This window comes from Chelmon rostratus, chromosome 3 (genome assembly GCF_017976325.1).
Source record: "Chelmon rostratus isolate fCheRos1 chromosome 3, fCheRos1.pri, whole genome shotgun sequence".
NCBI classification, from domain to species: domain Eukaryota; kingdom Metazoa; phylum Chordata; class Actinopteri; order Chaetodontiformes; family Chaetodontidae; genus Chelmon; species Chelmon rostratus.
This window is the reverse complement of record NC_055660.1, coordinates 24,272,323-24,297,941: the sequence shown is the minus strand read 5'-3', so window position 1 is coordinate 24,297,941 and position 25,619 is coordinate 24,272,323. Positions and strand designations below refer to the sequence as shown.

The 25,619-nt window shown below is 42.6% G+C and overlaps 1 protein-coding gene across 1 annotated transcript; it reads right to left on the bottom strand.

Moving 5' to 3' along the window:
- Window positions 1-2,721: 2,721 nt before the first annotated feature.
- Window positions 2,722-12,712, bottom strand: chrnb5a (cholinergic receptor, nicotinic, beta 5a). Its single transcript, XM_041964377.1, has 8 exons — window positions 12,667-12,712; window positions 8,514-8,659; window positions 6,702-6,746; window positions 6,507-6,616; window positions 5,693-6,219; window positions 4,361-4,851; window positions 3,210-3,355; window positions 2,722-2,856 (listed from the first exon to the last, which is right to left on the bottom strand). The coding sequence occupies exons 1-8, from the start codon at window positions 12,710-12,712 to the stop codon at window positions 2,841-2,843; spliced, it is 1,527 nt and encodes a 508-aa protein (XP_041820311.1). The 3' UTR covers window positions 2,722-2,840.
- Window positions 12,713-25,619: the final 12,907 nt, after the last annotated feature.

Below are 25,619 nucleotides of genomic sequence, written 5' to 3'. Positions count from 1 at the left end.
AAAAGTTCAAAAGAGTCCAGATGAAACAGATGTCAGAAATGACACGTAAGTGTCATTATACCAACTTTTGAAAAGAATAGAAATACTTATATCACTTTCTAACCCCGTCTGCCTCCTTCTGGGTATTTAACACCTCCTTTTTATCCCATGCTGGCAGGACTCAGCTGAGTCTTTTCACAATGTTATCTCCTCCACAAAAGCAATAAATGATTTCTCTTCCACTCATAGTTATTCCCTCTCCTCTCTCTGACTGAGAGAGCGATTCAACTACATTTACCATCAGAACTCCTGCTGTCGCTTTCTGTTCGGAGTCTGACCAGACAGCTGGATGTTTTTCCACACAGTCTCGCCCTCCGGTATAACAGGTAGACTAAGAGCTTCTGACCATGTAAACTGACAGTGCTGATGGTGACAGTTTGTGGTTATTTATCATCATCTGTGAGCCTGTGGAAAAATGTGCGAGATATTTATGCTAAAACGTCACATAAAATCTATTTATTTGAAGTCATTCTTAATTTCTAAATGTTGTTTTCTATTTTTTTTCTGTGGTGACACAAATAATTTGAGGCCTTTATGCACTCTGAAGTTTTTTTTAATATAAAGTTGCTCATAACTTTGGTGGTTTATGTGAATTTTTGCTTTTCCAAGTGTGACACATATTGCTCATTGCTTTAAGGATTACACTGACATTATTCATGTTTTATTATATACATTTCATATTTAAAGACCAAAACCAACAATGCACGAGTTTGTCTGTCTATCTTTTCTAACTTTCCCTGTCGGTGGAAGTCCACGTCCATTTTTTTGGACTGAGGTTGTAAATCTCTTAAACAGGTCACAGATGTAATTTTCTGAAAAAGCCCATAATGCTCTGAAACGGCTGGGCACTGTAAGTTTTATCACACGTTACTCAAAAAGGGATTTGTTGGGGACTGCTTTCAGCTGTGGATTGATACACATTTGGTGCACCAGTGTTATTTACAGCAGCAGGAGGGAGTTTGTGGGATTGAGTCAAAAGACGACAGTTGCCGTGCTCAAGGTTACAAAGGAACATCACCAGTGCTGCTCACTAATGTATTTTTAATAGCTTTAATAGACAACAATGGAGCTCTATGGAACAGAGGAATAAGATATATCAAGCTTTGGCTACACAGAAAATACTTGTTAGTAGGATCAATTCATTGTTGGTTTTAGTGGCTTCATGAGATTTATTGGCAATAAGAAAAACACAGAACATGTTTCATAATATAAAGCAGCTATATTCATGAGTTTAACCTTGACTCAAAGGACCATGCCACTGGTTTTTGATCTTGAACCACTGTCACTTACATTAGACTGACTGTGTCGGTCATTTCCCAAAGCATGCAGCCATATTTTAGCTCTTGTAACATTTTGCAGAGTTGTTTAAAACTACCAAATGAAATGTTCAGGCACTCCTTCAAAAGCTGCCGTGTGTTTGTTCCAGGGGTTGGTGATGTAGCGATGGTGTCCCTTCTTCTTCTAACTAGTTAACCATTTTGAGGCACTTACTGGACAATCAATTTTGTACCATAAGTACATCCAAAAGGGCACCGTTGCCGTATTGTTTTGAACATGGGGCACCAGGGGGGAGATAGGAAGAAAAATTGTAGCTGTGTTTGCATCCATTGGGTAATGGTTGTCAGCAAGTTGTAAACACACAGGATTTACTGGCTTCACTACACAAAACCACTGATATGGTCCTTTAAGAAAATAAATCCCAGACAAAATGTGAAGAAAACTGGGGAACATGTGACTAAGGGACCAGCACTGGCCAAACATATAAAATTCACAGCTTTTTATTCAACATGTAAGAGAATACAGTCAGTGTCATATTTATTCTTAATACTGATGTAAAGTGGTGCTGCTACAACCATGACACGATATGGCAAACATAAAAAGGAGAGAAAATAAAACACTAACCTAGCAAGTGTGAGAAAGACAGAAAGAGGAAGCAAGAGGACAGTGCACATTCTTCAAAATAAGACGAGGCATTAATAATTACAACACTGCTTGGAAGGTGGATGGTGGAGATGAGGCCCAAAGCTCTGAAGCAGAACAAGAGAAGGACGGAGCGAGAGAGGCGATGCATTAATATTTTTATGAAGAGAAAAGGTGGTTCGGACAAAGTGTCCTTCCATTGTTACAATAAAGTAGCTTGAGAAGGGTAGAGAAATGAGAAGTCATGGTCCATTGTACTGTGCCAACATGAACAATTGGTTTAATGTCTTAAAATGTCTTATTTTTCACATCAACAATGCTGCAGAGGAGAGCAGACATCATGGTCTTCTTGGAGCTGTAATGTGTAATGAACCATCATGCCTCCATTGCAAAGAGCTCCAACTGTTCCATCAGCAGCGCAGCCAGTCCAAAGTGAAACAAAGGCGACAAATTACCAGCATTTTTCACCAGCTCTGTGGTTTGTGGTTTTTCTTTACGTTGGGAAAGTTAAACGCTGGCAAAAAATAGTCTGCAACCGTGTTGTATGTTGTGTCAGAAACTGTGTGTGGGCATCATCTTGACTCTATGACAGTGTCATCTCGTTAGAAGAAGCATGTCAAGATTGCCTATGGTGATGGCGGAGCTCATAATCAGAAGCCATGCAGTAAGAAAAAGGAAAAGAAAGTGTTCCAGGATGATTCTGTCTTTGTTTAAAGTCCGCTGTGGCAAACACTACCAGCTGTCAGCATTGGTTAAGGCTGGTTATGTATCAGATCCAATCAAAAAAAGACAGATCAGAGCCAGACCTGGTGCAGCTTCTCGGCTGCACTTTCTATGAGAGACGCTTGTTCGACAGTTTTCTTTCTCATGTCACATAAATCCTAGAAATCTCCATACCTATGAAAAGAAAAGCACACAATAATAAATATATATATGAATACTATTTCAAACAAGCATTTCTCAAAGCTATTAGTATGAGCAGAAACACACTGACACAGAGCTGCTTCACAATTAAAGCTTTCTACTGGCCAGCAAAGCTTTTATTGTGACGCAGCTATAGCGTTGTGTAGCTTTAGGCACAGATCTTAGCGACTCCTCACTCTGGTGTGCATAAAAATAGGCCTCCATGATATAGACATTTTGCAGCGCTTTTTCTGCCAGCAGATTATTTAAATGGCATTTAAATGGCAGTTGTTGCCAAGCTAAGAGGTGTGCTGTGATATATTTGAATGTGTGCGTATATGACTCACTCTGTGTCATCAGCAGTGGGTGTGTTATAGCTCTGGAACAGCGGCTGCATGAAGAGGCCCAGAGTTCCCACCACACACACCAGGATGAAGATCCACAGGAACAAACGGTCTATCACCATGGCCACGTACTTCCAGTCCTCTATGATCTGCAACCAAACCAACAAGTTCAGATGATTACAGCTTGTTAAGACAGAACAAACCATGACTGTAAAGTATGTGTGTGTATAGGAGCAGACCTGCAGGGGAAAAAATCATGTTTTAATTCATAATAATTCATTCTAGGACTAACTTACACTTCAAGTAAGAGCAATGCTGCGACTGTTGGTGGTAATGGTGAGGATGCTGACATTACATCTGGGACATGTAGCTTTAACCTCAGTCTTTTAGCATGATATCATGCATGTAGCCACCAAGTGCATAAGACCTTTTATTATGTTCCTCTTTTTAGATACAAGTCAGCTGGAGACAGCACCCTCAGCCAATGCCTAACAAGCTCATGGAGCTTAATAAGCTAATGTTAGGTATCATTAGTAACCAGTGGCAGGACTAAGCGAAGAGTCAATTACACTCTTCTCAGAAAGCGTATTGGTGATCAGAAGCCGTGTTTTATTGACTGCTGCTGTAGCTATGAAGCTTCTAGGACACCTAATGCATACCAGGGTATAATTTTAACCGCAGTGCAGCCGGCAGTGTCGAGAGCACGAGAGGCAGCTTGATGAAAAATTTGCCATGAGCAATTACAGCTGCAAAACTTAATATACTACTGGAATATTTATTAGGTGTGGGAGTTTTGTGGAAGTTTAGAGGCCAAACCTGGGGTTAGGGCTAGTGCTGAGTTCAAAGTCTCAAAGTTTTCTGAGACTGTCTGATATCTTCAGAAAAAAGAGATGATTGACAGGTTGGAATAATGTCACAGAAGGACAAATAATGAAGGATTAGGCATGTTCCATTAGCCATCTGGCCCCGAGAACATCCTCATTTCTTTAACATATCTCCTCATTCTTCGCTGTTGCATCTTTGTCTACACACATCTCCATAATCCGCTTTACTTCCCTCAGCCTGTCTCGCTTTTCTTTTTTAAACCGTTGATCCTATCTCTTCCTGCTCGTCATCATTGTTCTGTTCATTTAACCCCGGCTCTGTCTCCTCACCCCTTCATCGTCGTCTTCTGTCTTCATGTGTTCAGCGATGTATTTCACCCCATCCACTGCCTCCTCCAGGTCTGCATCCCACTGGACAGCCAAACGCCTCCGGAAGTCTGAAAACCCGCCGCCCCCATCTGGGATGTCGCCCACCTTCCAGCAAAACTTGTGTGCCAAGTCCTCATTCACGTAGAAAGAGTCGGCGTCTGTTCGGATGCCACCGAGTCTGATGTTGGAGTACTGCTTCTTGTCTGTGCCGGTCTGGGAGTAGCTTTTCCCGACGGTACTCCGGTTGGCGTACTTCTGGCGGAGTTTATCGCGGACGCTGGACGAGCCTGGACGCCTCATGAGGAGGAAGGTGGGCAGGCGGACTAAGAAGAGGCGTTTGACCCAGTCGGGCATATGGTGGGTGGACGGGGAGCGGTGGTGCACGTTGAGGACGCAGACGGTGCTCACAATGGAGAACGTGACCAGCACCATGGTGAACATCAAGTATTTACCTTAGAAAGAGTGACAGAGCGACAGAAAGGGAAAAGACGAGACTCCACCATGAACAAATAAATGTTACTGCAGCCTGTAATCACACTGCTGTCAGTCAGGCTGTTGTTATGCACTATTGGACTCATGGCATCTAAAATAATAGCTGGCAGCTAAAAGTTAGTGATCACTAATTCCATCAGTACAACAACAGAACCTTGTCGAACTCACCAGCTTGCAGCTCTGAGGCTCCACTTTCAACAGAAATACTGTTTTCATAGACTAAGCAATTCCAGTGGCTTCTACTTTGCTGCAAAGTTGCTGTCAATAATAGTCAGCACTTCCTGCACATGTTTCACATTAAAAGCCTGCCTGGAAAAGATGGGATAATGCCCTTTCAGGAAGCGCTTAGTCTGATTGAACGCTATTTCTGTTAAAAAGAGAGCAACCGAGTAGCAAATGTGACATGAGTCTGTTGTAAGAATGGACGTGAGAGTTTAATCTAAGTCTCAGCTAGAAAGAATCATTATGTAAAACCTCAAGGGTTGAAAAAATCCTACCTAATTATGAATTATTACTTTTAATCCAGGTCATAACAATAGATTAACAGACTTAATTAATTTGAGCAAAATCTGTCTTAAGTATATGTTTATTTTGTTTGGTTTAACTTAAATAGTGTCTTTGATGAAGACATCAAAAGTTATGTATTATTTGTTCATTCAGAATTTTATTCAAACATGTCTTAAATTTGGTTTGTGCTTTTTCCACTTTATGTTATTGCTAATAAGTCATGACTCATCTGCTCACATCCCTAATTTTCTCAAGTCTACACACTGTTGCACGCAAACACACAAAACTACTGACCTATGAGCGGCACGGCAAGAGAGGTGGGCGGCACTATCTTCGATATCAGCAGCAGGAACACAGTGAGCGCCAGCAGCACTGAGATACACAGCGTCATCTTCTCCCCGCAGTCTGACGGCAGGTAGAACACCAGGATAGCCAGCGACGTGATCAGCACACACGGGATGATCAGATTAATGGTGTAAAACAGCGGCTTCCTCTGGATCACGAAGTCGTAGGTGATGTCCAGGTAGGTGATGTCATTGGGGTCCTCGTTTTTGCGTGCCGGGAGCGAGACGATGTCCCACTCCCCGCTGGGCGTGAAGTCATCGCGGCTGGCGAAGTCGCTTGTGAGGATGAGATCCACTTCCGTGTGGTCGTAGGTCCAAGAGCGGAACTTCAGAGTGCAGTTCTGCTGGTCGAAGGGGAAGTTCTGCACCTCGATGGCACAGGCCGACTTGTAGATGGCCGGGGGGAGCCAGAAGATGTCTCCTGTGTTGGAGACCACAGCGTTGCAATAGAAGGAAACCTCGTACACGCCGTCAGCACTGTGAGAGGTTGCGGGTGAGATGTAAGATTAGCGGGAGTATGGTTCCAGAGTTCATGCTTACAATCAACACTTAAAAAAAGACATAACTGAAGTCAGCTAACTCTTGAGGCAGCACTGCAGACCACGTTTCCCTTCATTGCAATGATGAGGAGGAGAAAGAGTGCAGATCAATTGAATTGAATGAACAATATACTGATTTTAAGACAGCATAATAGAACCAGATCCCCTAAATCAGACACTGAAAAACTGGTCCACTCTCTGGGAGGGTGACATGCACATACTTACTTGTTGTAGAGCACTATATCAGGCAGCCAGATGCGTTTGGATGGTATTCGCAGTTTCTTGATGCCTTCGTACTTTTCTGGGTCCCATCTCAGCCTGTAGTCATTCCACTCCTGCAGAAAGAGCGATTGTGAACTCCTTTAATGACAAACACACCCAGATACTGTAAATATTGTACACAGAAAGAGTGCATGGTACCTGAAACAGCCACAAATTGGTCGTCATTATCTGCTCTCTCTCATTCTGCAAGAAACAGTCGTAAACTCGTCACACTCTGAGCGTCATTTCCATAAAAGTTCAGTTTGCAATATAAATGGTTGAATTGTTATTACAATCTCCTGCTCACTGCTCTTTTGCATCACAACCAACATTCTGCAGGCAGTGGTGTAAGCAAGACACACATAAGGTCAAACCCTAATAACAAAGCACATCCAAGGTAGTGGACACATAACCAGAAACATTTGGGGGCTAAAAAAACCACACTTGAGATCCACACTTGAGATGAATGAGTGCCTGAATTGTGATGGCTGTTTCAAAACTCCTCTAACACTTTATATCTTGTACATCTTGTTTGAGGGCCACCAATTTGCCACAGCACAGCCTTTGAAAACCTTAGCTGAAGTAAATTAAAGCGTGTTAGTTCAGAATTTTCATGGCCCACAGTGCATAACAGTCTTCATTCAATAGACCCAAAACAAAGATAATCCTGAGATGGATTGCTTTTTTTTTTATTATTTTTAAACCAAATGTCTAAAATTATCCATCTTCTAAGTTGTTTTTCCTGTGCAGGGTTGAGGGTGGCCTGCAGCCAATCCCAGCATGCACTGGGCATGAGGTGGCGTACATCCTGGAATGGTCACCTGTCTATCACAGGTCTAATTCAAAGAGACAGACAAGCAGAGCCAGACTCATTCACACCTACAGGCAATTTAAAGTTGCCAGTTCACCTAACCTGCATGTCTCTGGACTGTGGCAGCATGATGTATTATAATATTTTTATTATAGCATGTATACTAATGTCAGGCCAAGTTACTGTCCTGAAGCAGTTACCAAGTTACCAAGGTGTAATCATAAAATCTTAAAGCAGAATTTTGCTGCTATTTGACCTTAAAATAACAGCTTCAAAATCATTTTAAGGACACTGACTTTTAATAGAGGCGATGCTGCCTCTGTCATTCCAACTCTGTGCCCCAAAAGCCTGTTTTCACACTACGTAACATGGGTTGAGTGGGTACGATCTTCTGCAAGAACACTTTCCAGCACTATATCACACCAGCTATCACTGACTTTGGTGAAAGTGGATCATATTTTATGTTTTCCCTCTGACATCCTCCGGCTGCTCTGCCTCAACCCTCATTTATTTATCCAGCTTCCTGGTGGACAGGTAGCTTTACTTGTTGCTAAAATAACTGGAAACAGATGTTAACTGTAGCTGCTGTTAGCAAGTTAGCTCAGTTAGCCGGGCAGCTAAATGACTGTCCAGCTACTGGGACCGGACAAGAGTGGATCTCAGACTGGCTTTGAGTTGTTGGCAAGAGCTTTGCATAATAAAAGTAAGTTATGTAAGTTATGTCTTGCATTGTTGCACTCGCTTAATGTTAGGCTGTACTAGCAAAGTTATCAACTCAGCATTTTTTAGTAACAAATGCATGTGTGCAGCTGTCCATATTTAGTGAATTGCAAGAAACTGTAGGGGCGCCCAATTGCAAATGACACCGATTCTTGAAAAATGTTGATTTAAGCAATTAAACACCTTAGTTGCAGTTTTTTGTTTTTTGTTTTTTTTGTTTTTGTTTTTTTGAAAGAGGACTTTGGACTGCTGATAGAGAAACAAGCGTGTTTTCAAATACTCTGACTGATGAGACAGGTTGAAATATCCTTTTTCACATAAGACATTTTGACATGTAACGGTAGAAAAAGCACAGGTGTAAATACTAAAATGAATGATGTCTGAATTCCATTTGGCAACTTCAGTTCGATGGTATTTGTGCACGTGTACAAACTACTTACTACACTGATGAGCTGAGACAGAGACACCTGTATGGAGATGGTGACCTGCTGGCTCTTATTGACAGCTGGTCTGATCAGTTTATTGTAGCGCTCTGGACCCAACAGGTAGTTCACCAGCCGCTCCTCTGCATTCTCTGCCCTGCTACCTGCAGACAATTCACAACACAGGGAGTGGGAAAACATTACATTTCCAAAGTGTACATTTTGAAAGCGCAATAAACCCTAGGAAGCATCTCCATCTAAAATCTTTGCTGTTAATAGGGGCAGTGTATCTCCCTTTTATGGCAATACTGAGTACATAAATGTCACCACATTGTGTGTGTGTGTGTGTGTGTGTGTGTGTGTGTGTGCACGTGTGTGCGTGTGGGCTGCAGTTCCAAGCATGAAATTGTCTCTATCACAGTCTGTTTTCAGTCCAGTGTCATCATGAATGATGAACAATAAACAAGCTGGCTGGAAGTGAACTGAATTTACCAAAAGGCAACACAGCTGAATCACGTGTTCTCTTTAATGTGTGTGTGTGTGTGTGTGTGTGTGTGTGTGTGTGTGTGTGTGCGGCTGTGCATCTTGCAGTCTCACGCTGTACTGCAGCATTTTAGAGCCAAAGAACAAACAAAAATCCAGTCATGCATCCATCCCTGTGCGAGGATCCCTGAAGCTTTGTGTTTCCTCAGCCCTAAATTATTGGTTATGTAAAAGTGATCGTATGAATAAGTCAGAAGCGAAATGCTTTGGACCCACTCTCCTGGCTTCCACAGCCGTTATGTCTACATTGTCAAACAAAGTGACAACATTGCGCAAAGCGTTTACTATCTGGAATGCTTCAGCCCCTCTGTGCCACATGAATTGTCTGTTTTTGTAAGATCCCATGCAGGGAAGGCTGAGTGAGCATGGATGTCCCTTTTTTCAGCAGCCCCCCGCTGTTTCAAGCTTTCATGTCACAGTGAGCGCCAGTGTTTTAAGCTGTTTCAAAGCAGCAGAGGTATGGGAACTTTTGGCAAGTTACAACTTAATGGAACCTCAGTCTACAGTTTATTTTGGCTTCAGACAATAAATTATTTGCCATCAAATAAGAACCGAAATAGTCTACTTGTGTGAGTGCAAGTTAAATTGGAATGATTTACAGAGTATATACAGGGTATCAATAAAATACTTACTGCAAACCAATACCAGGAAACAATGTGAATGTAAATGTGATGTTTTAAGTGACTTAAAAAAAGACAATTAAACAAAACACAAGATGAGCATATCTAGTGCATAATAAGAGGAAAAATGGGGAAGTGAAAGCAGGGCAAGTGTTGATGTTGAAGTGAAATTGTGACGGATATTTACAGTCGCTGCAGCAGAACCAGAGATATCACCTCTTTTGTTCCTGGAGCCCACATTACCCACAATGCAACGCAACCGCTTGTAGACCCCCTGTAGTGCAGTCAGAGGTTTGAGCGTGTTACGCTGGTTAACGCAGCCTCAAGCCGCTGGTCTCAAGCAGAGATGAGGTGAATTTTTTTTTTTTTTTTTTTTTTTTTTTTCAGACTTGGCGCTGTTTCAGGTGACATCACTTGATGTGTAAAATCCCTTTAAGCGACAGTACACTACCTTTGGGTCAAGGCACAGGAAATGTGGGACAAAGCTCACTGTAGCACAAGTGTGGAGTGGACTGTAAAATAAAGTAGTGGCTTGTCCACCGAGGACAGAGCAGCTTCCCGTCAGGATTTCACTGGCACCCCGTATGTAAATCACATTTACACCGTAATTTACAGGCTGTATTATTGATGTCTGAAAGAAACATGCTTGGAAAATTAAAATTATTGTTCACTATATTTGAACTGGTGTATTTTTTTTCTTTTTTTTAAATCTCCATGCTTTACGACAGCTTCAGTCAACACACGGATGCTGGACTGCAGGATGGTGCTGAACATCGTTGTGCAGTACGAGGCCGTCAAGTCTTCCGGCCTTCTGGGAAATAAAACACTCACAACAACATGCTGGAACACACGGAAGAAGTGCTATGTGCCTTCTTGGTGTATTACATCATTTGAATAATTTAAACCAAGATTCCAGGGTATCTTTGCCTTGATGGATGTTACAGAGTAGTGCTCGACTATTCTGCCTGTCATACCTGATCTTTGTCAGAGTCCAGTTGCTTTTGTGGAGCAGATGTGAACATTGATGGCATAGATATATTGTTTTTGTTTTTTAAAGGCCTACTGACAGATCAATCTAGGCTACGAGCTGAAGCTAAAGCCCACACAATAATCTAATTCATATTTCAGGGGCAAAAGACGTAAAAGACAGCAGTCCATAGAAGAAAAGCTGAATGAAGGTTGGTTAATAAAAGGAAGTTCTTCTTTTAGGACGGCGGAGGAGACACCCGAGTGTTCTGCCTAAAAGACAGGAGATGGTGCTTTCTTGGCGGCGGGTATAAAATAACCCTCTGTAAATTATTCAAAGAGCCCGTCTGCTCTTACTTACAAGTGTTTTAAGAGTATGAACACTACACACAGTTTTTACAACCCTGTCTCTGAGGGAAAAGTTGTTGCAAGGAGTGTTGTGGCTGCTTTTAACTCAAAAACTCGAAGACATGGCAAAGACATTCTGTATCCTCCCTGTCTGTGACGCACAGGAGTCCTCTGAGGTTTCGCCTCTGTCTTTAGTTTTAAAGGGCCCAGATTGATCATCAAATTCAGCACCGACAACGTACAGCAGGTGGCACAGAACACGAATGAAGGCAAGACAGATTGTGCAGGATGAGTTCCACAATGCTTTTCTAGGCAACATGAACTAAACCCGTGCACACATCAGAAACTGTATGTTGGTGCTACTCACACAGACATTACAATAAAAAACAATAAGTGCAAAGCATAGCTAAGCCTCGCTCCGGGCCGGAGCTGTTATTAAGTACACTGAGGTCATGTCCTCGATATTCTCGCCAGAAATTTGGGGATTTTAGCAGCCTGAAGTTATTTCTACAAATACACACAAACTGCACATGATGGCTTATTTAACACTGATTTTGACGTCCTTTGGCACTCACATTATATTTCATACTGTTGATGGTAATGATATTCAGGGCTTGTGGAGAACATTTCACCATCATAGAGAGATAAATGTGGACAAATGAATAATTAAATGTAAAAAGTAAAGAATAATTTTTTAACAACAGTCAAACACTTCGGAGAGAGGTTGGTCTCGCTGGCAGGGCTTCAAATCATGACTTCAGTCATTTTAAAGTCCAAAACCCCGGCCCGGCCCAGGTTGCACAACGACATGGTGAGATGTGTCTCTAGTAAAAGTGCAGAGAGCATGAGGTTAGTGCTCGTGCTTCAGAGTCCGTCAGACACTTCCTACAATTTAGTCCCTCTGCTTGTAGAACAGCGTAACTCTTTGACCCATACGGCCACATTGCACCCCCACCCGTTTATTTTAAGTAGCAGTAAGAGGAGGAGTATGAGAAGTGTTTGGAATAATAGCTCTGAATTTGATTAAAAGTCAGTATCAGGTTATCTCATGCCACCTTTAATGTGACGTGCACGATTATCTACAGGACGCCACATTCACTCAGCTCTGAGTAACTTTTACCCTCTAAAATTTATTCTGTGTGTGTGTGTGTGTGTGTGTGTGTGTGTGTGTGTGCGCGCGCGCGCGCGTGTGTGTGTGTGTGTGTGTGTGCGTGTGTGTGTGCAATCAATCAATAAAGTTTTTCAGGATCCTGGATTTGGAAAGTGAGAACCACTTTCAGACAGACTTTCAAAGAGCTGTGTGGGTTAAGGCTTGGTTTTAAGGGTGAGGTTAGAGTTAGGCTTAGGTTTAGGTTAGGGTTTGGCATTTAGCTGTGATGGCTAAGGTTTGAGTAAGGGGCTAGGGAATGCATCATATCAATAGGGGTCTTCACAAGGACAAAAGTACAAACGTGCGTGTGTGTGAGAGAGAGAGATACAGAGTTCATGTGTACCGTCATCTTAAAACATTTTTGCTTGGTGGCAAAGTTGAGCGCACACCAGCACCGTGCTCAGCGTCATGTTGTCTCAGCTGAAGCTGATGAAAGCTCACAGAAAAGGCTACAACTGCTCGCCTTGATAAAAGCACATCGAAACACCCGCTTAGACACACATCCGTGCTACAGGATGATCTGAGAGAACAGTAAAGAACTCACTTGTGAGAGAGAGAATGAAGAGCAGGAGAGCGGTGTTGGCAGTCATCTCCTCTCTGCTTCTGGACTAACTTACTACTTTCTTATGTTGCCCTTCCAGGAAAAGAAGCGCCTCGGAGGTGAGCAGCGGGAATACTCAGAGTTTGTATAACGTCGTGATACAGTAAGCCTTCTCTCTTACATCCCCCTTCTTCTCTGCGCTGGTTGGCACACACCTGCTCCGGCTGGTCCGGCCGGTTGGCACAAAAAGAAAAACTTTGGCTAATATGATAAACAGGTCATTTGAAGAAAATGTTTATTTGCCAAAGACAACATGTTGGTCCTTTGTTTTATAGCCTTCCGCTGGAGGAGCTGGGCTGCCCATTGTGCGCCGCCGCCTCAGCCACAAACCAGCCGCGCCGACATGTAAACCGCTCCCGACCCAGATCCAGATGTCCAAATGCGCGCAAGGCTGATGTCGCCGTCCAAAAACAAATAAATCCTCTTTTAACTTCTTCCTCCGTGTGTGAACGTGTGAACCAGCGCTCACCTGCATGAAGTTCGCTCTCCTCTGACGCGGCGCAGACAAGTTCTAGTGCGTCAAGAAACTGGCGCAGCTGCGGAAAGTGCGGGACGCGCAGCCGAGGCGCTTGTTGTACATCGGTTCCTCGGGGCAATTACTTGCAGTCGAAGTCCCCGAAGAGGCCGTGAAGGATTTTCCATGAAAGTCTGCGTTGCCCGGAGGAGAAGCGGGCGGGTGGAGGAGGGGGCCGGGCAGGGGAGGTGTGTCTGTGCGCGCGCTCCTCGAGCTTCGGACCGGAGTGGAAAAGATTCACGTCACGGCTTTAAGTGATGTTCAGCTGCCAGTCCGCTCTGGATGGCCTCTGTTCCGCCGGTGGTGCTTTCATAGCCTACTTTCCACGGCACTAAGTGAACCCAAACTTCAGCAGCACAGAAGAAAACCGAGGTCGTGCCCTCATCTGAGCTGTTCACACGTGCACATTTACATAAGAGCCATTACAAGACACATATGTTCTTTTAAGATGGTTGTTCGGCCATACGTTTACGCAAAGTGGGCTTACACTTTGAAGATTAGCCTTACCATCACTGGGATGTGTTTTTTTTTTAAATGGTATAAGCGGACAGTGATTGAGTGCCAGCTGTGAGCAGATGTTGCCAACGTGAGTGGAGGAGGGGTGGGGGAGGATTTCTGTCCGCTGCGCTGTGAATAAAGCGCTGAGAATCGACTAAAAGACAAAAACACCATGAAGGGCTGTTCTGTTTTTTCAGCTGAGCCAGTAAGAATCATGACATTTCCTGGATAACTGGATGCTCCGCGCCAGCATCATTCCCTGCCATAGTGTCGCTGAGCAAGACATCAGCATCTGTCAGCCCCAGAGGCGCTGCAAGTGGAAGCTGCATACTGGACCATGACTGGTTTTCAAACTGGTTGTGATGTCACAAAATCACCTTGTTCATACACGTCTTTAACTGAGATTTAAGTTGAACACTGGAAACTTTCCCTCTTCAGCAGATGAAGGTGAAAACAGCCTTTTAGTGCCAACCTCTGCACACACATCATTCTGTGCAGTGAAGGTCAAACATCACACTCACTAAACCAAAAGCAAAACATGAAAAACATGAAAACATGTGAATAGTGGAAATTGCGGCTACCAGCATTGCCAATCTTCTTTCACTCAGAGTAACACACTGCTCATTATTTTCATGCTTTAAAACTTATTGTATGGATTCTGTGATGAGGCACTCCTCTACAGAGGAGTTAATGTGTGCAGGTCGTCTTACCATCACAGCCACTATACAGACTGCTAAGCTATGTTGCATGTGCGCTTTAATACCCAAGCCAGGAGTATTTTTAACAGCTGGACTGGGTGCACATGGCTATGATTCGCCATCACACTAAGAGGAGAGGCATGTCGCGGGCCACTCAGCTGCAGAAGTCACAGTGCAAAGAGAGAAAGGTTTGGGTGTGAAAGCAATAAAGAGGAGAAGACACGACACAGCAGCGCCTCTTTCAGACATTTCTGCACATGAATAAACCATTCCAGATTCAGTGCAAGCGTGGGTTCCTCTTGGTCAGAGGGATTGAGAGGTTTTTCAAGTACAACACACAAGAAAGAAAGGCCCTATAAAAAAAAAACCACCAAACATATTTTCATAATTTTTTTCCATTCATTTCACATATTTTTGATGCAAATGCATGTGAATCCCCCTCACACACACACACACGCACAAGCATGTGCATCACCTGACCTCCTAAAACAGAAATAATAATGTCAAAACAAAAACTGACGAAGGATTTACTCCTGTGCTATTATTCATGAGGGCAGCGTGTGCATAAATCCCTCACAGGCCAGGCCATATAACTAACATATTACTCCCTTACATGGCCCATTGGAGATTTCAATCTGCCATAATGGAAGTGTGTGTCTGCTCCAGCCAAGTTAACTGGCACGAGCACGCCACAGCTCGCGGCAATTCATAACACCCTCCCTGTCTAACTCCAGTGCTCCATCACTGCCTTTCTCTCTCACACAGGCAGGCTCAGGCTGCCAAATAAAAGTGTCAAGATGATACCCGTCATATTAGGTATTTATAGTCAGGACACACCATGTTTGGTGGGACCAATATATCAACATATTACACTGCGGAGGAGTTACACTCTATACTTGTAGGTGTTTAATCTTTATTTATCCAGATAAGGTCTGCTGAGTGTGCATGTTGGAAAGGTTGCTGAGCCTGCAGCAAACAGCCTGCCCTCCCATTCATAAGCGCACGGACGTGTGCGCACGCGCGCGCACACACACACACACACACACCTGGGTGCTACTATTAGCCAACAGTTCCAGTGGAGGATTGTGATTATCTGTCAGGAAAAGTGAGACCAGCTGGACCAGCAGCAGCCTTGTCACAGAGAATCTTTACATTGGTTCCGTTTTTCTGATGCATTGTTTGCTTCACTGGAAAGACAGAAGAGACCTACTGACACGTCAGACAAGAGTGTACTGCAAGAAATATATGTTATATATATATTATAGCCAAATCCCTATGCAAAAATCTGTATTTCAAGTAAAAAAATGTAGCTAGTCGACTAAACGCCTGGACGGAAACTCTTCTCTAACCTAGTACGTTAAACAGAATATCATCTTAACAAATACCAACGTCAGCAGTTTATTATCACACTGCCTTAAATTTGTTGTACAGGCCAGAGACAGATTAAAAAATAATGGTTGCAGTGGAAGCAGCGGAGGCCGAGATATCCTGACTTTTAGGTCACTAGTAGGGGTAAAGCCACCAGGGATCCTACATTTCCCATAATGCATCATTTGTTTTGAAATCACTGTCTGCGAGAGTGCTACAGCCTTTAGGGTTTTGCCAGGCTTGGTAAAGTCAGCAGAAGGAGGTGGCGTTAGGTTAACTTTTAACTTGCTGGTGGGATCTTTTTCTCAAGAATGTGGTCGCGCTGCACAGAGCGCAGTCACACCTGGATGATCCCTGATCACAGTGTGAGCCTGACCACCTCCAAATGTGCTCTCTCTGATCCCATTGCACTTCGACCCCAATGCATTCTACACACACTTCACCTGCATTTTATTCCCTACCCAGGTTACATATCCAGACACAGGTCACATTTTAATGCCAGGTGTAAATGGGGTATATGACATCATCTCCTTCACAGTGCTCCTCACGACCATCTTTTTTTGGCATTTAGGATGAGCCTCCTGGTGGCAGGGATGGGGCGGCAGAGCAGCATAGAAATATGCAGCCCAATCAGAGGAGTGGGTGAGGCTGAGGGTGGATCTGATGCATGAGTACAGAAATAGAGCAGACAGCAAGGAGGCAGGGAACAAGCAAGGGTGGGCATTAAAGCATGACATGTAACAATGAGCCAGCAGAGAGACTCATAAGGGTCATACGGGGGAATGTCTTCCAACAGCGAGGCACTGCATGATGGTTTTCTAGAGTGTCACTAAGATCCTGAACAGAAGTCACTGTGGCTTCATGAGTGTTAGTGCAATGCAATCGTGTGCGGGGCGGACTGTTCTAGGTGTCACTTCATCTTCCTCAGAGTGAATCAGAGCTTGAGGTGGATGAGATATGTGTACATCTCAGCCTGAGGGCGTGAGGCTGGTGAAGAAGAATAGATCTGAGTCTCACTTGCATAGTAATGGTAGGTGTGGGATGTTTGTGATGGAGGAAATTAGCTGGAGTGAGAAAGATAGATGTTGGACTGAAGCCTGCAGGAATCCAGCGCTCTCCTCCACATGCCTGATAAGCATCGCAATGCAGATCAAACACAAAACATCAGACCCAAGGCCATCAGTTCACTACACCCTGCATCTGATGTTGTTTGTCAACAAAAAAACGTGCCAATCTGGCTCCTATTTTGTGTTGCAGGGTTCAGTTGCGGTTGATGAGCGTGAGGAAAAAATCACTGGTGTCCAGCCAAGCCTCTATATTCAAAACTCTGGTTTTATCATGCATCTCCAATTTTCTGTATTTCCAATTATTCACATCACTGCAGTTTGACCTAATTAAAAAAATTAAAAATAACATATGTAATAGACAAGTATTCTGAACTAAATGCAAATATCAGATAATTTTTTCTTGTAGCCACAGGTACTGTTGGTACACTTTTGTAATAACACAAGTCCAGTTAAAGAAGCAGATAAGTTGGCAAAGGCCCACACATTCTCTCTCTCTCACACACACACACACACACACACACACACACACACACACACACACACACACACACACACACAGGGGTAACAGGTGTGATATGTCACAGTCATCAAAGCCCCAGAGCTTTTACCCTGCAGTTAGTCCTCCTCCTGTGCTCTTACATCATCACATTAACCTAGGTTTTATTATGAGTGCATGTGCATCCAAATGTGATGCGTGTGTGTGTGTGTGAGAGAGAGAGAGAGAAAGAGAGTGAGTGAGTGCGTCTCACTGTCTGTGACCTTTTATGTGACTATTTTTGCAAAAAGTGCTTACTATAGTTTTAGGGTTGGAAAATAAAATGCTTTGTAATAGCTGAACAATTGTAAAATATAAAAAGACACAAATTCTTTACAAGCAGTATGTTCAACATAAATTTGTTTTATTTACACTATATGTCATGAACATCATGTCATCCTGTTCACTCAGCATTGATCATTTTTTTACTCCAAGCTGAAAAACTGTATCTTTCTGGAGATGTACTTGCTTATAGCAATGCAACAAAAAGTACATTTGCATCTGATGAGATTTACAGTCATATATAATCTCTTTTCTTGACTGGCACGATTTCCTCAGTTAAACCGATCACATCTCATAATGCTTTGGAGGTGTTAACTGAGTTTGGGTGGATGAGCTGACTCTCAATGCAAACAACACACACCACTTTACCACTTTACCGATACATGATGACAGCAGCCTGGATCTGTTTCAAACAACCAGTCAAACAATTCTTTCGTTCTTTTTATGGCACAGCAGGTGGAATTTTACCCACACTTCCCCCTATGTCCAGGAAAATTACTTTTTGTATGCTTTGAAAAATAGTTCCCTCAATTTAAAGCTCAATAAAGCCAACTCAATCCTGAAAACATGATGAGAGAACTGGATGGATGGAGTTCATCTGGTCGTCTGTGTACTGTATTATATTCACCACTAGAGGGCAACAACGAGCTAAAGAGTTGAACACATATTAATGTTGTATCCCCACAGTCTGAGTTCAGATCATGATTTGACGTGACAAACAAAGGAACAATTATGAAACACTCTCAGTGGAAGCTCATCGCCAGATCAACCAATCACTCTGTGCACTGTGTACACCAATGCTAAACTGGATTATTACATGGCGCCAGGTTCATTGTGTGGTAAATAACTTGAAATAGATAAACATAAGCAAGCACAGTATCAAGAAATAAGAAATTAAGTTTTTTTTAACTATGTTTGGAAACAAAGGCCACATCCCATTTCCACACAAAGTATTTCATCTCACAGGATTCATTCAATTCACCTTCGACTCAGTCGTCGCACCCTACCCATCTCAAACCCCTTCCTCTTTTCCTCTCTCCCTTGTCTCTTGTTCGAATACTTCAAGAGAGTCATATGCTAGCAAGTTAACATTAGCTTCACCTGGCAGTTACGGGCTGTAAATATTATAATAAGAACTAGTTTTTGTGGTGCAACCTGTGTCAATTTAGAGATGTGTAAATCTCTGCTTAGTAAACACGTGCTTTTTAACATGATATGTTTGAACTCATGAAGAGCTGGTGGAACAACTTTCTTGGCCAGTTGGGTCACTAAGGGGCCCACAGGTCTGTGAATCAGTCCAGAAACTGAGATTCCAGTGAGATCCTGTAAAGTAGCGCAACAGTACTTTGCTCCCCCTGCTGGAGGCCTCTGGTAACTACCACCAATCTGACCACTGCTGCTTTCACAATAACACTTTCAACTACAACATGGACATTCTCATATATCACAATGAGAAGGCTTCCATAAAAGGTCAGTAAGTGTCAGCGTGCTACTTGCTGTGATTTGCTGATAATGCACATTATTCCATCCGTCACACCTTCAAATACAACGGTGGTACAGAGCAGTACAGCAATATGTTTGATATCCAGTACATTGAAGATATCACTTGTTGGGGAAGGCAGACACCAGAAAGTGTCAGAGGGGAGACGAAAACATGGCAAGTGAAACAGTGTCTTGAAAGGCCAGAAGTGAATACTGATGGGAAACGGCCTTTGATTGAATCTTCACGTTAGGAGGAGTTAGAAGTGTGAATAATGGGTGTGATTTCTGTTTCTGATTGATTCTGTTGACTGCTGGTAATTACTAAAGTGTTTCAGAGTAACGTGAACTCATCAGGCCCAGGCTTGGGTCTGTATCCCCACACTGGTGCAGCCGGTTCCAGGGACAGTTGTCTTCTTTGGTAATCCAGTTGTGTGAAAGTTACACCGATAACAGGGCCGGAGGTTAAGAGAGCTTTGAATTCCCAACAATCAGGCGACGCACCATGCCCAGATGGCTAATATCAGCCTTAGTTTTAAAAAGGGGGAGGTTGAGGATGATTGTGCTTCCTACAGGCCAATAAAAACCTGCTGAGGACAGGTTGTAAATTGCTTTCAAGACCCTTGCTTTGTGTTTAGAAACAGTCCTTCCCTTCTTTATCAATAACGATCAAACAGGATTTGTTACTGGCAGATATTCATGCAGTAATATGAGGAGGCTTCTCAGTGAGATTCTGCTTTCTCAGTGTGGCAAAGTAGACTGTGTCGTTGTTAGTCTGGACCCAGAAAAAGCTTTGATTGGGTCGAATGGCCCCATCTCTTTGCCTCTCTGGGGGTACTGGGATTTTCTTACTAATCCTCCAGAGGTCCTAATACTGGCAGGTCTAGATCCGATTAGTTGCTTCAGTCAATTTTTGGGATACAAAATACATTTTTCTAAGTGAGAATCTCTTCCTTTAGGTGGTCTCTGTGAAGTTCAAAACAAGATCAAAACTTTGATTGGTGACAAAATGATCATAAATTCAACTATTAAAGCCTGGTGGGATATAAGAAGTTTGGAAGGACTAGTATGGGGTAACATAGACTTTTATCCTGCGACCACAGACAGGAGTTTTGACTTATGGGACAGTAAAGTTACTATTGGGCATTCAAATGAAAAGGAATCACTCCTTTCATTTGACCAATTATGGAAGAAATATACCACAAAAAGAGTGTTTAGATATCTCCAGATACAAAGTTTTTTGAATGACTTGTATATTTATTGATGAATACTGGAAAAATATAGTGGATGCCTAATTCTTGACCTTAAACTGAAAAAGGAAACTATATGTCCATGCACAGAGTAGAGTATATACAAGTGCTTAAATGTTAGTGATGCTGTACAGGAATGCAACACTTGGTTGCTGTCTCAGATAGGGGTTTTGGATTTTTATGTTTGCATATTAGAAAGTTCAATAAAGATATTGACCAAAAACAAACAAACAAGCAAAAACCCATAAATACTGACAGTGATGTCAAAGAATCCCAGATATACAGGCAGAGACCTGCAGAGCACTTCAGTGTTTCAACCCAAAACACACACAGACTCAAAGTAAACACAGAAACTTTTTGTCATTTCATTCAGATTTCAACGTTCACATCAATTTAGCTTGAAACACATCCATTTCACTGAGGAACATGTCAGGTAAGATGAGAAAAGAAAAGCCAGATATACTGAACTGTAAACGACTGAGGAGCACAGAAAACTCTTCAAGTCTGTTCATGAATTTATGCAAATGTATGTGGTAAAGTAAAACTAAGAGTTTCCCTCTTTCTCCCTCTTCTTCCTGAGGGCCAATCCAAAAATAATGGACCAGACGATCAGGCCCAAAGTATTGAGACCATATACATGTTCACCCACTGGATGCACTTCTGTGCTCTTCTGAAACAATGTGAGAAAATCAACGAGAACATCAGTCTGATGGCAAGATCGTGTATCACTGATCATCTCTGTGAATGCAAACCACACAAAAGAATGTCCAGAAAGACAATGAGAAAAATGTTTATCGTTTCCAGGCTAGACTTTTGATTGTCTGCTTCAGTTTCATACTCCACCCTACATTTTTGAATATTACATTGTCTCCATCATGGGTTGTATATCTGAGTAATAAAACATACCTGCTGAAAGTTTGCCAGAGCCAGATTTTGTGGCACCAGGTTCCTATAAAGAAAAACCAAACACATCTACCATTATGAAAGTGTTGACTAAAAGTATTTGTGTGCTTGTAAATCGACACATCTGAAAAAAAATCTAAGACATAATGTGAACTTTTGCATGACGTTTACCGAGCTCTATACAGCATACATACATTCATTATTTCTGCTTGAGAAAACAATGATCGATGCAATTCTAAAGGAATAGGAGTGATTTGAATTCTCTGAATATACACTTTCTTCTTACCTTATTAGATCCAACAAGGCATCGTCTGTGGAGACTTCATCATCATCTGTTGCAGCATTATGACCAACCCCAGGCTTGATCAACAGCACCACTACTAATCCTACAACACATAATCGAAGGCTGAGCACAGGGAGGAAAGACATATATTCTATAGCTGTTCTGAATGTACTGAATACAGTACAATACAAGATTTTCAGCTATTAGGTGGCTAAACAAACACTCATTTTAAATCAATAAAATATGTTTTAATCAGTATTTTGAGTCACACTATTGAATGCTTTAGAAGTAAGCCGTGTTCTAAGCGGGATAACGTATAGTGAGCAGTTTCCTACGGAGAAGCGTCGCGTCGGGCTTCTATGTCATCCTGAAGGAAGATACATGATCCCTTACTTAGACTTATCTATGTAAACAAACTGAAGAAGGGCAGTCCATAGTAAGCGAAGAACCATCACGTCCATGATTAAATCTTCAATAACCTGAGCCCGTGGGTCATCTTTGGCAAATTTCTTGGACTTTTCGAAAGCCTCGCCGTCGCGTAAGTCCCGGTGGCTTCTTTGCGGCTGGCTTGCTAACGTGAGTGTCTTTAGCAGGCCGGCCGTCCTCATACACTTTCCAAACTCCGTCAAAGCGGTGGTTATGTTTCAGGTGACTGATCAGGTATTAAAGCTCGTGCAATTTCTCGCTCCTAGTGGAACTCGCTTGGATCATTTGTTACGAATAACCAGCCAACAATCTTCTTCGAAAACTTTGAAAGAAGTCTGAACTCTGTTTTCATAAGCACGCTGTGCCGCATGCTGCATTCAAGGTGTAACGTACATCCCCCCGTTCCCTCGTTTGCCAGTCGTTCTTTTGGCCTATTTAAGTTCATGTTTCTATTTTTTGTGTGTAACATGTGAAAAAATACTGCGAATATTTCTGGCATGAGGGGGTATTCTTGATTTTTCCCAGTGAGAGAGTTTTTCTCATTATTCCAACGTCACTTGAACACAGCATTCACTGCAGGCCATTCGGGTCTCATAGTGGGAGCGAGGCACTGCCGTGCTGACAAAAACATATATGTTATCGGGGCTATTCGTGATGACATCGGACTTATCGGAATGACGTCATAATTTCTTGTTATCGGCCCGATAATTATCGTGCATCCCTACAAACGATGATTTTAATATCTCAGAATGATATAATTAGAAATGACCATCACAGTGACATCACACGGTGACATCAAACTGTGACATCACACACTGACATCACACACTGACATCAGAGATCACACAGTGACGTCACACAGGGACGTCACAGTGACGTCGTGTGATGTCAGTGACGTCACGCGGTGACGTCACGCGGTGACATGACATCACACGCTGACATCACACACTGACATCACACTGTGACATCACATCACACGCTGACATCACACGGTGACATCACACACTGACATCACACACTTACATCACACTGTGACAGCTGGCCAAAACAACAACAAACGGCTGCGCATCCACAAGTAGACGGCAACTGGTTGTGTTCTTGTGGACAATGTTCATCAATGACAACAGAGGAGGAATGCGTCTGTTGCTCAGAGTGGGACTTGCGGCCAGGAGATACGGGTTTGTTGTTGTTTGGCCAGCTGTTCTTCTCTCTGCCTCCACATCCTCCTTTCAACGAGCTCCTCGTCCGTGTACTCTGGCTCAAAACGGTAAGGACGTCCATCGTAAACAAAGTCATCATCCACCACCTCAGAGTCGGAAAAATATTCATCCATTTTGTGAAAAATAACAGTCGCAAACTACAGCTAAACTAGCCGACCACCGCAGAGTTAGCCGGCTGTGGCTGGTTGCTCACAGCGCGCAGTGCTCAAAAATGACATCATCCACGTCAGAAGTAGTTAGACGCTGGATGTTGATAACATGCCACCACGGGCTCAGAGGGGAATAGCACCAGCATATCATAACAAAATATTGGAATATGAACGAGTTTCGCCGCAGATTATGCGTTTATAGAGGCTACGCACGGGTGCCCCATTACTCGCATTATACGGATATATGCGCCGCTCCTCTGGGGCTAATTTCTTCAAAACAACTCCAAATGCCACCAAAGTTGTCTGGGTGTCTAAATGGTCGTATTTAATGCTACAAATAAAGTCCAAGTTGTAAAAAACGAAAGTTATAATTTAAGTTTATGTTTCTATTTTTTGTGTGTAGCATGTGAAAAAATACTGCGAATGTTAATTCAAGTCAGCAACTAGCAAAATTATAACCAAGTTAACGAGTTGTTTTCTGGCATGAGGGGGTATTCTTGATTTTTCCCAGTGAGAAGGAGTTTTTCTGATTATGCTAACGTCACTTGAACGCAGCATTCACTGCAGGCCATTCGGGTCTCATAGTAGGAGCGAGGCACTGCCATGCTGACAAAAACACATAAGGACTTATTGGATGAGCACAAGTAAAGCATAATGTAACAACATGACAAAACTAACCTGAATGTCAAACTAAAGTGCAATAGGCTACAAAATATAGTAACAGACTAATGCATACATTTATGCTGATGAACATATGAACAGCACTATAACGTCTTTGCATGCACAATATCATCTCATGGTTACATTTTAGGTGAGTGCATACTGCTCTTTTTATACCATAGCACAGGTAAGCAGTACCGCGGGATATTCAGTAACACCTGAGCAGCCTGACCTTAATAGCGACTTGCTTTTGTCAGGTCCAAATAACAAAGATATTCAGTTTATGATGACATAAAGACAAAGAAAAGTGTCAATCTTAAAGTTTTGTGTCTGATGAAGGAATGCTTGACTTTGGGATAGACATGATCTTCTATGATCTTTTGAACCCGATTATAACATCGATCACGGCTGACATGTGGGTCATTTAATGTGTTTCCTCCGTTGGATCAAATGCAATGGTATGAACTGTCCACTGGATGGTGCTGTTTGACCTGGTGTAATTAGGCACAGTTATCTATCTTTGAGTTACCCGCGCGCCATATTCAAGTGTGCAGGAAAGAAAACATAGCTAAAGTGGTTGCCCTGACAACAGGATGTATTTTCAATCATCACTATACAGAACATGGCCTCAGACGTACATTTCTCTATGCTGTGAATGAAATATTTGTGATTTATCTTGAAAAGAACAGGAAATTTTAGTCAGGACTGGAACATTAAGTTAGATTAATATCACCTACGAACTCTAGCCAATACATTCGCATCTTCTAAATACACCACAGTTAACCTGCTGACAGTTTCTATTTGTTTGTATTAACTCATTAACAAAGTGTTTGTGTCCTTTAAATATATTTTTATAGTGTGTTAACATTTAGCTAATGTTCGTTCTTATTCAGTTACAAACAATATGGAGAAATGAGTCTACAGAGATAAATATGGCGTTAAAGCTGCCCAGTCAGTTCGAGCAGGTAGCTAGCCTTAATTACCTTCAGACAAAGCTATCATCACTTACCCAGAGCAACAGCAGTCGGCCTCCATAAGGTCAACATATTCATATGTGGATACAGTAAGGTGCACTGCTGCCACAGTCTTTGGTGAAATCCTTAATTTCCATGCCTAAAAGGCAAATGGCTACACCGGCTAACGTTGCTAGCTATCGAATATTACTAAAACACTTAGCTTAACAGCTACCATGACCAATTATTCAATTAACTAAGCACTGGCTACATTTGAACAGAACATATGCAGAGTAAACAGATTATTTTGAGTCAGTAGTCACAGAGATAGATCAGCCCGGGTCTCTGTGCTCCTGTTTTGGTTCAAAGTCAGTCGACAGTTGGTGATAGGGCATATGTCGTGCGACTTACAACAATAAGCACAATATCGGATGTATGAAAATAAATGAATAATAGTCGGTGTGGGACACATGTTACAACTGTATTGGAGTTCACAGAAGTGGTGTTTTACTGGGCAAAGATGACTAAAAGACTCGGCAAGCAGGGTAGTTTCGAAGTGAAAGTAGCACAGACAGACCGGTGTGAGGCGGGCAGGGCAGCTCCAGCAGCAC

Excerpts from the sequence above, each read along its gene's own strand:
- chrnb5a (XM_041964377.1), bottom strand. The coding sequence starts at position 12,712 with ATGACTGCCAACACCGCTCTCCTGCTCTTCATTCTCTCTCTCACAA. Across the intron at positions 6,747-8,513 it reads TGTCTCAGCTCATCAGTGTA|AATGAGAGAGAGCAGATAAT; the intron begins GTAAGTAGTTTG and ends TGTTTCTTGCAG. Across the intron at positions 3,356-4,360 it reads CAGAAGACGACGATGAAGGG|ATCATAGAGGACTGGAAGTA; the intron begins GTGAGGAGACAG and ends GTTTGGTTGCAG.